General features: G+C 36.9%; 3 protein-coding genes across 10 annotated transcripts; 1 reads left to right on the top strand and 2 right to left on the bottom strand.

Moving 5' to 3' along the window:
* The first annotated feature begins 1,569 nt into the window (after nucleotides 1–1,569).
* On the top strand, nucleotides 1,570–5,892 carry LOC106411655 (protein RRP6-like 1). 8 transcript variants are annotated; one of them, XM_013852455.3, is made up of 14 exons: nucleotides 1,572–2,127; nucleotides 2,235–2,390; nucleotides 2,703–2,861; nucleotides 2,946–3,029; nucleotides 3,363–3,442; nucleotides 3,530–3,580; nucleotides 3,660–3,768; nucleotides 3,918–4,000; nucleotides 4,203–4,248; nucleotides 4,334–4,421; nucleotides 4,531–4,700; nucleotides 5,079–5,222; nucleotides 5,298–5,378; nucleotides 5,459–5,892. In XM_013852455.3, exons 1-14 carry the CDS (start codon nucleotides 1,645–1,647, stop codon nucleotides 5,768–5,770), a joined length of 2,046 nt encoding a protein of 681 aa, XP_013707909.1. In that variant the 5' UTR covers nucleotides 1,572–1,644; the 3' UTR covers nucleotides 5,771–5,892. The 8 variants fall into 8 exon arrangements, with proteins under 8 accessions (XP_048631946.1, XP_048631928.1, XP_048631944.1 ...); XM_048775989.1 differs by having other exon boundaries at nucleotides 1,570–2,127; nucleotides 3,363–3,580; nucleotides 5,169–5,222; nucleotides 5,303–5,378; nucleotides 5,459–5,698; XM_048775971.1 differs by having other exon boundaries at nucleotides 1,570–2,127; nucleotides 3,363–3,580; nucleotides 5,303–5,378; nucleotides 5,459–5,698.
* A 241-nt stretch (nucleotides 5,893–6,133) lies between these two features.
* On the bottom strand, nucleotides 6,134–9,684 carry LOC106416287 (probable serine/threonine protein phosphatase 2A regulatory subunit B''delta). Its single transcript, XM_013857146.3, has 11 exons — nucleotides 9,308–9,684; nucleotides 8,996–9,241; nucleotides 8,302–8,407; nucleotides 8,129–8,228; nucleotides 7,924–8,029; nucleotides 7,759–7,849; nucleotides 7,438–7,579; nucleotides 7,203–7,350; nucleotides 6,998–7,107; nucleotides 6,634–6,916; nucleotides 6,134–6,548 (listed from the first exon to the last, which is right to left on the bottom strand). The coding sequence occupies exons 1-11, from the start codon at nucleotides 9,455–9,457 to the stop codon at nucleotides 6,408–6,410; spliced, it is 1,623 nt and encodes a 540-aa protein (XP_013712600.2). The 5' UTR covers nucleotides 9,458–9,684; the 3' UTR covers nucleotides 6,134–6,407.
* Nucleotides 9,685–13,241: 3,557 nt separating this feature from the next.
* Nucleotides 13,242–14,165, bottom strand: LOC106414146 (cytidine deaminase 1-like). Its single transcript, XM_013854855.3, has one exon. It carries the CDS (start codon nucleotides 13,881–13,883, stop codon nucleotides 13,455–13,457), a length of 429 nt encoding a protein of 142 aa, XP_013710309.1. The 5' UTR covers nucleotides 13,884–14,165; the 3' UTR covers nucleotides 13,242–13,454.
* Nucleotides 14,166–15,040: the final 875 nt, after the last annotated feature.

Raw genomic sequence — 15,040 nt, 5'->3', positions numbered from 1 at the left:
TGGTGAAGGGGCTTCGAAAGAGAGTAGGGGATGGGAACTCAATCAATGTTTGGCGTGATAAGTGGTTTGAAGATGAGCGAGATGGGTATGGGCTTCGAGCTCCTTGGATCAAAAACTGCACGTTTGATCTTAATCTTAAAGCTAGGAGCCTGATTGACTTTCAAGCGAGAAGATGGAATCACCGAGCATTGGAAGAAATCTTTGTCCCTTCGGATATTGAAGTGCTGCTGAGGAACCAACCGGTTGTTACGAAAGAGGACTTTTGGGTGTGGAAGTTTAATAGGTCTGGTGCCTATACTGTCAAATCAGGTTACTGGCTGGCGTCAAACGAGAAGAACAAGGAGCTGCGGGTAATGGCTGAAGCGAAGCCCTCCCTAAATGATCTAAAAATGCAATGTTGGAAAGTGCATACCTCGCCCAAGATAAGACTGTTCTTGTGGAAGGCTTTGTCGGATGCTCGCCCGGTTTCAGAGCTTCTTCTTGCGAGAGGTATGAAATGTGATGAAAGGTGTCAGGTCTGTGGCAGAGAAGGTGAATCTACCAATCATGTTCTGTTCCAGTGTGATATTGCGAGACAGACATGGGCGCTTTCAGATTTTCCTACGCGACCGAGAGGATGGTTGGAGAGATCCATTTATGAGAATACCTCTTATATGCTGTCGATGAGGAAGAGGGTGAATGTTGATCCTAAGATCTCAAGAGTTTGGCCTTGGATCCTATGGTATCTTTGGAAGCATAGAAATGGTTTTCTTTTTGAAGGAAAAAGCTTAACACCGGAAGATATTGCGAGCAAAGCGTATAAAGAAGCTGATGAATAGTTCTTGGCTCAACAGATAGAGGGAAGAATGGAGTTGGAGGAGGTAGTATGCACGCCTGAAGTCGGCCCTCCTTTCGTTGCGCCTCCAAAAGGATGGGTGAAATGTGAGATAGGAATGGAGTGGTCTAAAGAGAGCTCTTGCACAGGTGCGGCTTGGATTGTTAGAAATGATGTTGGCAGAGTCCTACAGCACAGTAGAAGAGCTTTCCCAGCGGTTTCGACATTATTGGAGGCTAAGCTCCAATTATCTCTATAGGCGGTGGAAAGTATGAGAAGTCTTAAATATCAGAAGGTGATCTTCTCATCTACCTTTGAGGACTTGGCTGAAGCGGTAGTTAAGCCTTGGTTGTGGCCGGCTCTGCAGTTTGAAGCTTCGGATCTAAGGAAGGAGTTGCAGGTTTTTGTACAGTGGGAATTGAAAGTGGAGACTTTGGCTTCGGTTAGATGTGCTTCTTTCATTGCACAAAGTGTGGTTAACCTTGGGTTAACACAGTCCTATGTTGCCTCAGGTCATCCTCGGTGGCTGGACAAGTTCTTTGTAAATGAAAGAAGTATCTCTGGCTAATTAGAGTAGAAGGGGTATATTTTGTTTGGTTATTCTGGAGGATGAAGTTTTTTGGGAGATTTAGTGCTCTTGGTAGTGGTTAGAGGCTAATTGGTTTTTGTGATCCAGATAGAATGTCATCTTTGAACTTATGAAGATGTATTGTCGGTTTCGTTTATATATAAATATTAACTTGAGTAAAAAAAAAAAAAAAAAAAAGATAGAAAAGAGTGGTTAATTTTCTACTGAATAGAATTTCTTCCTCCTGTGGCGACAATAAAGCATGGCAGCCGACGATTCCCCGGGGCTGAAATCCCTGGAGGCGTTGATCGGTGGTTCTCTCCCGGAGAATCTCTCGAAGCTATCTTCTACTTGTCTTGCAATTCCAGCTAATAAGGATTTCCATTTTCTCTGCAATTTCGATGAGTTCAAGCTTCGGATTGATGAGATTTCAGGGACCTCGCAGTGTGTTCTTGAGACGATCGGTGGCTTCTGTGGGAAACCGATGAGATATTCAGGTGATGATGCGTATGACTGGCTTGTTAACCTGAACGATGAAGTTCTCCAGAGAATTGATTTGGATTTGGAAGACACAATGAAGAAGGAAACTGATCCGGTACATGGAAAGGCAAAGGTTTCGTTTCATATAGCAACTATAAAGAAGCCTCAGGAGGAGTATAAGATTTTGGTGAACAACGCAAATGTACCGTTTGAGCATGTTTGGTTGGAGAAGAAGGAGAACAATCTAGGCTTTATTCATCCACTGGTTAGTTAATATCTGGAGACTAAAAAAAAAAAAAAGTAGTTTTTCTAATCTAAACATCCAGAATTGTAATCTTTGATCTTCTCTTCTCTTTTGATATGTGTTTGCAGGAGAAACTTTCAGTGATGGACTTTGTTGATAAAGATATATCAGAGATGAAACCTGTTGAACCCCTCTCTTTGGAAGGAATTCCATTCACGCTTGTTGAAGAAATCAATGATCTGAAGGATTTAGCTGCGAAGTTGTCTAGTGTTGATGAGTTTGCTGTAAATACCTTCCTCTGTTTTTCGTTCTTTCTCTTTTTTTTTTCTATAATAAAAAGAAATGTGCAATGCAGTGGAGGCTGTAAGAGTTTGATTATGCTATGAGTTTTGGTCAAACTATAAGAAAACTAAAATGGATGTGAACTATCAGTATGCTAGTCAGTTTTAGTAACGGACATTTATAGTTTCCCCTATATGTCTCTGTCCCCACTACATTTGTTACATTGACAGACAGAAGTGATGAGTTAGTGATGCTGGTTCTCTTTGATAGATCATGCTTAACCTGAAGTTTCATTGTTTTTGTTTGTTTTGTAGGTTGATCTGGAGCATAATCAGTATAGGTCTTTTCAAGGATTAACATGCTTGATGCAAATATCTACCAGAACGGAGGATTATATAGTCGATACATTCAAGCTTTGGGATCACATTGGTACATATCTCAGGGATATTTTCAAAGACCCTAAAAAGAAAAAGGTTTCCTCCAAAATGCCTAAAGTTTCTTTCCACAGATCCCCTAGTATATGACTACTGCAACATAAACAAATTTAATTTAACTAGGTTATGCATGGAGCAGATCGAGATATTATTTGGCTTCAACGTGACTTCGGCATATATGTTTGCAATCTCTTTGACACAGGACAGGTTTGATTTCTGCTGGAGTTTGTCTTCGCAAGCCATGTTACTTGTAGGCGCATAAAACCACCTTAGCAAAACAAATTTTGAATGTTGACGAATGGAGAAAATAAAATATAATCTTTCAGACCCTTTGTTATTATGTCCATTATCACGACACTGGAATAGCATTCACCCATTTGCGCAGGGTCATTTAGTAAATTTCTTGACGTTCTTGTGGCTATGAGATGATAGTTTTAGTTAGAACTTAGAAGGCACTCAGTTTCGAAAATACTCTTCAGCGCTGCTCTTTGTTTTCTGTCAGTCTTTTTGTGGGAATGTTGATTTTCTTGAATTTCTCAGGCCTCAAGGGTGCTAAAGCTGGAGAGAAAGAGTCTTGAATTTCTTCTGAAACATTATTGTGGAGTTGCTGCAAATAAACAGTGGGTCATAATTCAGCCTTTGTTAACCTTTCTTCTTAAGCACACTCTCACTCTTCGTTCAACGTCTATTATCCTAATTGCCTGCAGATACCAAAATGCAGACTGGAGAATACGACCCCTTCCAGATGTAATGACAAGGTTAGTATATTCTCTGCTCTCTCGTTATTATTGTTATGCATTGGGTGAGTAGAGCTCATACATTTTAATATGGTGGCAGATATGCTAGAGAAGATACACATTATCTTTTGTACATTTATGATGTGATGCGAGTAGATTTGCACACAGTAGCAAAAGAAGACGAGAAACCTGACTCCCCTCTGGTAGAGGTGATAATCATTAGCTATTCGCAAGATCTTCTACCCAGTATTATCCTATCTACGATTTGCCTTCTATATTTCGTTGCATTCAGGGGATGCATCGTGTCCTGCTTTGGTTTTTTGGATAATTATTTTGACGAAATTGCTGCTGTTAACAGGTTTACAAGCGCAGCTATGATGTGTGCATGCAACTATATGAGAAAGAGCTTCTGACTGAGAATTCATATCTTCACATTAATGGGTTTGTTGCCTGTTGTCCTCTTCTTGAAAGAAAATATACTCTTTAGTTTTATTGGTTGGCTGTTGTACATGGTTTTTGATTATCCCTTGATCGTTTTCTGCTTTTTATCTAAGTGCAGTTCCCAGTTAGATATTACCCTCTGTGCATGATGTAGCTACCTAAGACTAATCTCTAGTATGTGTTTCCGTTTGGGCATTTTCAGGGTTCAGGCAGCTAATTTCAATGCGGTTCAACTTGCCATTGTTGCGGTATTTTCTCAACTTGCGCAAATACCGCAAGGCACCCTTCATCATATTATCATATGGAGCTTACACAGTAGTTGCTGCCTTGCAGGGGCTTTGTGAATGGCGAGATCGGATTGCACGAGCAGACGATGAAAGCACTGGTTATGTATTACCAAACAAAACTCTTCTTGAAATAGGTAGATATTCTACTTCCACATATCCAGCTTTTTGGATATGATCTCTTTTATCTTGGAAATAAGTGGTTTGGACTAGGTCATGATTTGTTTTAATTAATAATAATAATAGCGAAAGAGATGCCAATTAATGTGGGAAAGTTGCGACGGTTGTTAAAGTCAAAGCTTCCTTACATCGAGCGTAATGTTGACGCGGTGATCAGTGTCATCAGGCGATCAATGCAAAATGCAGCGGCGTTCGAGCCAGTTGTTCAATCCTTAAAAACATGGCATCCTGGAACGGTAAGACATTTGTTATGTTCTTCTGAATTGTTATTATTACTATTTTGGGGGTTTTTTCCTGTTTATATTAACACTAAAAATCTATCTATCTTTGCCCTTGTGTCCTGCGGTGGCTTATGGCAGTGTTGTTTTATAGAGTTTTTGGAAAGAAATTATGTATTTTTGAAATTTAAGGTTTCAGTTGGGAGTATGTGCTTTTTGAAATGCGTTATTGAATTGATAAGTTTTTAAAGACAGTATTTTAAGTATAAAGGTTTATTATTAGTATCTAAATCCGCACCGTTCGAATGGTGGTCACTAATCCAAATTCCTAGTAGTTTAGTGGAGCATAACCTTGAGATCGTGATTTGTTTTTCTACTTTCGCTATGGGTGCTTAGGTCTTTGAGAATAATATTGAAAGCACCGTTGAGGAAACATGCACAGAAGCTGTTGTAGCTTCTTCTCTGAGTTCAAAGAAGTTTTTGCAGGTTGAAAATGACATCGGGGGCGTCAGGACCACAGTCTTGTATGGTTCAGGAAAGGTGAACCTCTGTTATAAATTATTTGTCGTTTTCCCAAATCTAGGACACAAAAAGACATTATAATATTTTTGTTAGGTTAGTGTGGATGTTTCGGAGGAACAAAGCGGTGGTTTTGGAGCTTTGCCTTCAAAGAGGAAGTTTGGAAGTGAGAACAAGGTGATAACTAATGCTTACATAGAGATTAAGAAAAAGCTTGGATCAATCGGTTATTACCCCAATCTATTGAGAATATGCAGGCAAATGAAGAGGTCAAAGTGTCCAAGTCAAAGCCAGCATGTGTCTCTAAGCCAGATGAGGTAATTATTCTGTCGGATGACAGTGATGAGTATGCGGCAGATAGTGTTTCAGAAACGCCTTTTAAGGGACCGGATGTGAAGACATTTGGTCCGGATATTATCGTGTTAGATGATGATGACTCAGATGATGATGACTCGGATGATGACTCAGAAACTGGAGATGGTAGGGAAAGGGAAGTTGAAAGGATGAATATGATAAGTGAACAGCAGGGGAAATTCATGAGTTTGAAACCGGGCTTTCTCAACATTTAGCTGTTTGATTAGCTTTTGTAGTACAGTGTTTCAATGAATTTCTGTCCCTTATTTTGTATTTCTCGTTTGTATACAATGTATTTTTTGACTTATATATTAATGTACTTTTAGTGTTCCCAAAATACTGTCCGTGACTTTGTTAATCAATATTGGTTGCAAATAGTTGATCATAAGTAATAAAAATAAAGATTATATGATGATCTACTTGACAATTTGATGAATCTTCTTTTTCATTACAGTTAAACTTGTGCATAATACATGATAGTAAGATAAAATGAGGACATTATGTTTTGATCTAACTTTCGAATTGACATTTTCTAGAGGGTGAAACTGAGACTCGTTCAGAAAAGAAAAACCAACAAATCAACAAACAAATGCGTTTTTATTTTTGAAGTATCCAAATAAAACCATAACCAGAACTGAACGTCCCACAGGGAAATATACTAAGTAAAAACTCAATGTTCTTTAGAGATTATTGTTTATGTCAAACTGAATCCAGACCCAAATCAAAACTGTATCAATAATAGCTTTCAGCTTCAGTTCCCCCATATATTCCATAACCCGAATTGTTTTTAAACCAGCCCTCACTCTTTTAAAGCTTTAGGAAATTGTTGATTAAATTACCATAATAAGTCGCTCAAAAGGAGACCTCAAGCGAGTCGTCCCATGCTTCAGCACTTCCGTTAGACGCATCTTCGACGTCTTCTTCCATAGATAGCCTAATGTATTCCCTATGAGCAAAACGATCCCACTCGGTCCATGTAGGATTTGCGCGCTCCTATGTATATTACGAATCAATAAGGCTTCGGGTTTGACCATATGAAATAATTGGTCATAGTGGAATATTTATTGGACATATTTACCTGGCGAATGAGGAAGGGATCACGTGTTTCAAACGCCATAAACTTGTTCAGGTTGAAAAGTATATTGAAAACATTTCCGGAAAGTTTAGAGCCCTTCAAATCATTCAGACAAATGTACCCTTCGTCTTCTGGTTTGACCATATCAAATAATTGGCACAAAATATCCTCAAAAAGCACCGCCTCTTGCGCCATGCATTCCATTCTATGCAGCTGCTCCTCATAAAAGAATTGCAGCTCATTCCGTGTCAGGACACCATTTGCATCCAAATCTATGCACTTGAACCTTCATCATCAACATTAATATCATAAACATAACTCTTACCAAAAAACACCTACACCCAATAAAAAAAAGTTTCACTCTCACCAATACTCTAGACTAGGTTCTGATGACTTGTCTTCTTCAGCCAGAATGAAATAAACGAAATCCTCATAACACATCTTTCCTTCGGTTTTACTAGTAAACTTCCTTGGTACCTATATGAAAAGGCATATTGACAATGACATTCCGAAGCGTAGAAGATTAAAAAAAAAAAAAAAAGGCAGGGGGGGGAAGAAGCGGAGTAGCAGACCTGAGAAAAGATTCGGTCGACAATCCTGTAGGTGAGAGCATGGTTACTGTATCTGATGAGATTCTCTTTGTCGATCAAGAAATCATGGTCTGTATCCAGCTCCCAGAACTTGCAATATATGACATAGAAATGCTCATAAGAGAAGTACCTAATTAGTAAACCGTAAAGAGTCAGAATAAAAGGCGTGAACTAGTACCAACTACAAAATATTACTAATTTAACTCTAGCCACCTACCTCAACACCTTAATTATATCCTCTTCTTCATCGGCATGTTGCATTGCGTCAACTAAATTTCCTCGCTTAAGCTCTCTTAAGGTAAGATGACCATTCCCACTCCTATTTATGTAGTAATATATTCTGTATATTACAGTTTCAGCTGTTGCCAAAAGTGTACATCAAAGATTACAAATGGATCATATACTCAACTTTGCATATATCACACCTCTTTATAAAAATGTTTATATCGATCATAAACACACATCTTTTTGCACTCTTTTGCTTTTTCGTCAGTATTATATCATTTTGCAAGATAATAAATTTTAATCTAAAACTAACCATATCTATCCTGAAACTCAGGTGTGCCTTGCAAGAATTCAAGACCAGGGTGTGTTGCCAATAGTTCTTGGAGAACAGGCTTGAAATCATCCTGTTATAAATTCATCACGAAGTAAAAATCAATAAAGAATTGTTGCCAAATACAAAGTAATATATAAAAACCACCTGGACAAGGTACTTCTTATCTGGTTGCTTCAGAATTGTAAATATCTGAGTTGCTATCTCCTTTGTCAACATATTTCCCTTAACCCAATAATCAATGAAGGCTTCTCTGTAAACAAAACAAAAAAAAAATGCATGGGTTTTAGAGTTATGATCTCTTTTTGACTACGCCAAACTTTGTAGCTACACATGGATTGAAACTGCAAACCTTTTCACAAAACCAGTGTTATTGGTATCAACTTTTCTGAAAATAGAGGTGGAGAAAAATGATGGAACCTTGCAGATCTCAGAAGTGACCAATTTAAATTCTGAAAAGAAAAGACGTGATTAGTCACTAAATATTAGAGATAAGGATATCTCAAAAGAAGCTAATTAACCGACCTTGCAATTGCAAACCATCCTCATGGCCATGGAAAAGTGTGTTGATCTTAGCTATGCACTGCTCTTTTTGGTCATTGGGTGGTGGGCGACCATCTTCAAAGTAAAACTATACATTTAATAATAGACAACGCTTTTAGCATAAAACGATGCTGAGATTATATGGAAAGGAAATGGCACTAAGAGATGCACAAGAAAATGGTTACAAAATAAAAGAAATGCAGAGAACATCATAGCCAGTGCCGTGCGAAGAGTTTTAGGGACCTAATGCAAGTTCTAAAAATAAACTTATTTACAACCGTAATAAAAATAATTTTCTAATATGATATATTATTTTTACAAAATACAAAAGTCTAATACTGTAAAAAAATAAGTTTATAACGTAAATATGTTATATTATGTCATATAGAAAAAATACATGAATTCAGAAAATGAGTTAATGAATTTTCGTAGAAATGTTTTTTTCTTAAATAAGTCTAAACCAATAGATTAGAAGTTATTTTAAATTTGGAGCCCTAAAAACAGTCATGTTAATCGGGGGCCTAAGACGAATGCCTTTTTCAATACACTGTAGGCACGCCTCTGATCATAGCCATAGGGTAAGAAAATACAATAAGTTAGTGCCACCTCTGGGGTAGTCCGTACTATCATTTCATACAATGTTCCAGATCAAAGCTTAAAGTAGAGAAGGTGAGACCTGAGGAATGAGTTCTTTGACATGGTCAGAAACAACTTTGAGAGGAGAGCTAAGATTAGAGAGACCAGTCCTTTGTCTAGTGATCCGAGGAGAGCCGGTGGAGTTCCTGGGAGAAAGAGGAGGGCCATTGCGTGCCGGAAACATTGAAGCCAAAGGACTATTAGACCCTGAATTTGTAGCAGAAGAGCCTCCAGAGACAACATTCAATGCGACTCCAGATTTGACATCATTCACCAAAGATGCTACCTATTAACAAAATATCTCCCAAGGTCACAATATTTATTCAAGAAGCATTATTTTATTATTTATTACCAGGCGATTGGTTTCAGGAAGCGCAAGCCATTGATCAAAGAGCTTCTTCACGAAGTCTTGATTCGATTTCATCGACATTGGTGACGTCTCCGGCAGCTGTAACAGCTCTATATCGAGCGTTAGAGACTCCATCGCCTTGGATTGGGCCATCCTGATCAATTCTCAAATGCAAATATTCCTTGGTGAAGAAAGTTATACATCTGAACTAGTGGAGAAAGTTAGATCCGTCCGATACTGAAGGAGATTACTCAACCTTTGCAGAGAAATTCAAGGAGAGAGAGAGAGAGGATGGAATGACATAAACAATCTCTTAATCAAAACTATAATTAGTAACTTGTTGGAAACTAATAAAATACTTTTCCCCCAAAATCAACATTTTTTTTTTGGGTCAAATCCCCAAAATCAACATTAGTGTATGCTTACTACTAATTAAGGTGACACGTCGAGCAGCATAAGATCAATTTTTTTCAAAAAAAAATGATGATGAATTTGTTTTCTTCGAAATTAATACCAATTAAATTGATTTTTTTGTCAAATTAAAAGCATATGGACCCACCACATTCCTTTGTGTTCCTCATATTGATGAATTAACGAAAACTTCCAAATTTGACAAGTAACCACCATTTTTTTTTCAATTCAGTTCTTTAAATGAAATTTTGTTCAATTTTTAATATTCATTCTATTCATTTTCATTGTCCACCAATTAAAGGATAGAAGTGTTCAACCTTTCTTATTAAAAACGGGGTTAGTTAGTCACATGTTAATAATTTGAATACAAATTTGCAAAATAGCAATGATATATATTGATATAACTTTAGTATCTTATTTTCAAAACTTTATTGGTAAAATGGTCATCAAAACCTTAACTTTTAAATCCCAGCCATTTACAAACATCTTTGTGTACACAAATTAAAACAACTTTGAATCTATAGTATTAAAATATGATACACTCAGACTATTTTTTTTTCTTTTAAAGATTTTTAACGTAAAAACTTCTCAAGTATGTTCCATTCAGATATAAACCCCTCAATTAATGATTCAACATATGTTTCCCTTAATTCAGTTTTTGTATTGAATCTACGCCTCCCATTAATTGTACTGTCTAACAATACAATGTGTTTTGATTATTTTGTGAATTATATGATCTTTAAATAAGACAACACAATATTAATTTAAAACATCAAGTAGTTTAAGCTCTAAATCCCTAAGTGTTCTAAAAATTCACAAATTATGAAGACACATAGATGACGAACCCTAGTTTCTTAGATTGAGAGATTTTCGAGTTTCAATTGTGAGATTCAAGAGAGGGTGAATTCGACATAGGCTTAGAGATTCCTTTTGTGTTTCGTGTGTAGGAGATGGCTAGCATCCCTCAACAAAGCCTTTAAAATAGAGATCTAAGCCGGCCTAGGACATCAGCTTGAGCGAGCGGCTCCCAACCAAACGTGCGACCCTAGCTTATGACTGATTTACTCGGCTCCACGAAGAAAGCACATCAGCTCGGCTCGAAGGCCCAATTGTTCGGCCCGATCGAGATCAAGCCCACCAGGACTAGACGACCTAGGGCAGAGGCGAGGGAAAACAGACTACATAAGGAAGAAGAGGACGACCAGGAGAGGGATCCGAACATATACACACACTTGGCGGCTATAAACTTTACTCATTTGTATCCTCACCGACTTGTATTTTCCCGGCCATCTCACCGAGCATCGGTTTAATTTCCAGTTTAATTTCCGATTACTCTTTCCTTATTTGTAACTGGAATCTTTTCGATATAATAAAACACATTTGAACTAACCCACCGATGAGCTATTCATTATAGTACGAGTCCCGACCAAACTCGGTTCAAAAGTGTGCCTTGTGTCAAAATTGCAAAATGAAGAGTCACAGAAGGCAAACAGAAGGAAGAGGGTGAAAGAGTTGTCTGCGACTGGAGCTTTGAAGATGAACATGTAAGTTATCTTGTAATTTGCTTACTTATGATTTCATTGGTTTCATTATGAGTTTGATGGGTTTGAAAAAAATTCTTGTAAACATGATAATTCATGTTCATTTACATGTTGGAGGCAGGAAAAATTCTCTTGTAAACAGGAGAATTGACTAAAGTCGTCTGAAGTGAAGACTCTTGATGAAATAGCTTATTTTGATGTTGTTATTTTGGATTATCTTAGCTTAAGGTCATTAGAACCTTATTAGTAACAGAGAAATTCAAGGAGAGAGAGAGGATGGAATGACATAAACAATCTCTTAATCAAAACTATAATTAGTAACTTGTTGGAAACTAATAAAATACTTTTCCCCCAAAATCAACATTAGTGTATGCTACTACTAATTAAGGTGACACGTCGAGCAGCATAAGATCAATTTTTTTTTAAATGAATTTGTTTTCTTCGAAATTAATACCAATTAAATTGATTTTTTTGTCAAATTAAAAGCATATGGACCCACCACATTCCTTTGCGTTTCTCATATTGATGAATTAACGAAGACTACCAAATTTGATAAGTAACCACCATTTTTTTTTTCAATTCAGTTCTTTAAATGAAATTTTATTCAATTTTTAATATTCACTAGATCCTTTTTCCGAACATTTATTATTTTTATTTGTATGTGAATTTTTGTATACTAAATTATATATAACTAATTTTTAAATTTGATTTTTTTTATATTTTAAGTTTGAAGTAAGTATTTCTATTATATGTAACACAATTAACAAATATAATATGAAGAATCAAGTCCTAAATTTTTAGAGTTATGTAAAAGAAAATATAATTTTGTATAGAACATAAATTATCTTAGTTTAAAAGATCAAAATCTCATCTCGAATAAATTTACGAAAAGAAAAAGTACTCCAATAACCTACTTAAAATATAAAACCCCCTTTTTTTTTAAAAACGTACTTAGTTGAAAACTGACAATTGAATATCGATCTAGAATATTATTTTATTGTATCTAATGGTAAAATATTAATTGTAATAAACAAATTTTGAAATTTGTAATATTACATGAATTAGAAGTCTTTAAAATCTAAAATCTATTTTATTAACATAATATATTTTTATTCATTTATTATTTTGATGTTACAAATATTGCTTTAGTTTTATTTGTATATTAATTTTTTAATAATTTAGTTTCTTTTTAAGTAATTTAAAAATTATCAAGAATATAATATATTTAAAAATTATTTATTTAAATATATCAAAATATAATGTCTCATTTTTATGTGTGTTTGCGTTGAGCGAATTTAATTTGTAGTTTGTATATTTAATAACACTTTGTTTGTATATTTAATAACATGATGAGGATGATGGCTACCATGACCATCTCCTTTCTTTGTTTCTTTTCTTTGATGTTTTTGGTTATATTTGCTTATATATTCAGAATTAGTTTTACTGATATGTTTAATAATAAGGCCAAAAAGTAACAAATAACAAATCCAAATGTATTATTTTAAATGGAGAAACTGAGTTTAACATGTCTACTGATGGAGCTATACAATGTATGCATAATATGTGAGTTTTATAAAATTTTATACAGTAATAAATAGTGCAGAAAATTATTTTAAAAAGTATGAGAAGGACTCGAGCTGGCCATCAGCTCCACGGTAAAAGTGAATGGAGAAACTGAGCTTAACATGTCTAGGAATAGAAAAATATAGATGCAGGAAAACATTTGATCATATTTTGCCAAATTATTTAATGGTTATTGATAGGACGGTCTACTCTTGGTAACAAATGTATTATTTTAAATGGAGAAATTCTGCTTTCGTGTATGAATACAGGCTACAGCCATTGTTCTTGTAAGATGATAAAAGACAAAGTGATAATCAACATAGCATCCTCCACACTTTCTTCTTCCTCTTAACAAATGAAACAGAGTGCATCTGTTTTGCCTTTCAGAATTTGTCTACATAGCTATTTGTGGTGAAACTAAGTGAACAAAGCTTTAGCTTTTTTCATCATTATAGAAACATCGCATCAAATTACAAATATTAAGAGCTGAAAGTTTATGACTTTACGAACAAATAATTGGTTTTTCATCATCATCATCATAGAAACATTGCATCAAATTACTACTATTACAAATTGAAAGTTCATGACTTCACTAACAAAGCTTTGGTTTTTACCAGCTTCTCACAACAATCTCACTATCCACAACAATGAAAGACCTCGAAATCACATTTCGGAGCAATAACCTGCAAAAGCATCCTCGCCGTATGCTCTTGACGCACCACCACATCTTTCTTCTCCACCAACACTGCTCCAACGATCCTCTTAAACCCTCCGCCTCCACCATTCGCCACGAAATCAACCAACGCTGCTTGCACAGGCCCCAAGCTAGGATTATAAGCAGCCGACTCCATGTACCATCCTCTGTACACTCTCCCTTCGCAGTCCACCAGCGCCACTCCCGTCGGACACCGACTGTACGGCGCGTAGGATCTATTCGCAGCAGATAAAGCCGTGACCTTTAGATCAGAATCTACATGACCGTTGGTGATACCTAAGAGAGTGAGATGGTTATTGTGTGGCTCGAGGAGTAGAGGGACGTCTACTGCCGGACTTATTTTTACCATATTTTGACTCCATCACAATCTCTCATTCACGCTTTCTGCAATTTCAAGACCAAACCATATGTATTAGATGCAGCAAAGAAAAACAACTCTTAATAGAGACTTATCAATGTTCAAAGTTTTGACATTTCAATAACAGATCTCAAATAAATGTTTAATTTATCAGATGAGACATGATCAGAATTGTTTCATTAGATCTACAACTATGACCGAGCTCGGTCGCTACGTAGTGACCGAGCTCGAGCCAAAGCTCGGTCGCTACGTAGCGACCGAGCGTCCGTCCCGCTCGGTCGCTACGTAGCGACCGAGCTCGAGCCACGCTTGGTCACTACGTAGTGACCGAGCTCGAGCCACGCTCGGTCGCTACGTAGCTACCGAGCGTCTGTTCCGCTCGGTTGCTACGTAGCGACCGATCATCCGTCCCACTCGGTCGCTACGTAGCGACCGAGCTCTTCCAAAATGTCGATTCGACACCAGTCCATGCACTCTCGTCTATCCTTCGATGCTATCTCCGAAGACTGTTGGAAACTCAGTTCATGTTTTCCGCCATTCTAAATCATCGATCAAACTTTGCGGATAAAACCGTGGAAAGTTTGTTCTTTATCGAAAGAAGTCGTAGTAAACGCTTCGAGTCGGAAGACGGCCCAAAGCGACCTAAAACACGATTCGAGGCCCATCCTACGACTCCTTAACCAAAAGCTCGTAAACCGTAGCACGGTTTACGCTTGGCGAGCAAGGAAGGATAAATGTCAAGTTTCCACGGATAAATACGAAATTTTGAGGATAATTACGAAGATCGGAAAAAATGGAATATCTCCATTTTAGGCTATGACGGCTTAAGGGCAGAAGAGTAAAAGCGTAAACCGACCTTGGAGCTAGTAAATAAGGAGTCCTAGGCGAGAGGCATGGAGGAGAACTTTTTAGACTCGGAATTCTTTGCACTTAGAAACTTTAGGCTTTATTCTCGACAAGTTCGGTTTCTATGACTGGCGCTCAATTACTAGACGAACTCGTCCAGGCAGTTTGATCTCTTGTCCAGCTCTATCAATTGAACTACGTTCGGCTTGATCCTCGAAAGGGGTACGTAGCCAGCCTTTAACAAGGTTCAGTCTGAAATCAATCAAAAACCTTTTTTGTATCTACGTAGCGACCGAGCACAC

This window comes from Brassica napus, chromosome A1, assembly GCF_020379485.1.
Source record: "Brassica napus cultivar Da-Ae chromosome A1, Da-Ae, whole genome shotgun sequence".
NCBI classification, from domain to species: Eukaryota; Viridiplantae; Streptophyta; class Magnoliopsida; order Brassicales; family Brassicaceae; genus Brassica; species Brassica napus.
Note: the sequence above shows the minus strand (reverse complement) of the source record. Positions and strands in the feature narration are given on the sequence as shown.

Excerpts from the sequence above, each read along its gene's own strand:
- LOC106411655 (XM_048775966.1), top strand. The coding sequence starts at position 1,645 with ATGGCAGCCGACGATTCCCCGGGGCTGAAATCCCTGGAGGCGTTGATC. Across the intron at positions 3,581-3,659 it reads CTTCCAGATGTAATGACAAG|ATATGCTAGAGAAGATACAC; the intron begins GTTAGTATATTC and ends ATATGGTGGCAG. Across the intron at positions 5,379-5,458 it reads AGTTTGGAAGTGAGAACAAG|GCAAATGAAGAGGTCAAAGT; the intron begins GTGATAACTAAT and ends GAGAATATGCAG.
- LOC106414146 (XM_013854855.3), bottom strand. The coding sequence starts at position 13,883 with ATGGTAAAAATAAGTCCGGCAGTAGACGTCCCTCTACTCCTCGAGCCA.
- LOC106416287 (XM_013857146.3), bottom strand. The coding sequence starts at position 9,457 with ATGGCCCAATCCAAGGCGATGGAGTCTCTAACGCTCGATATAGAGCTG. Across the intron at positions 8,408-8,995 it reads TCAAAGAACTCATTCCTCAG|TTTTACTTTGAAGATGGTCG; the intron begins GTCTCACCTTCT and ends TTAAATGTATAG. Across the intron at positions 7,351-7,437 it reads GATATAATTAAGGTGTTGAG|GTACTTCTCTTATGAGCATT; the intron begins GTAGGTGGCTAG and ends TTTACTAATTAG.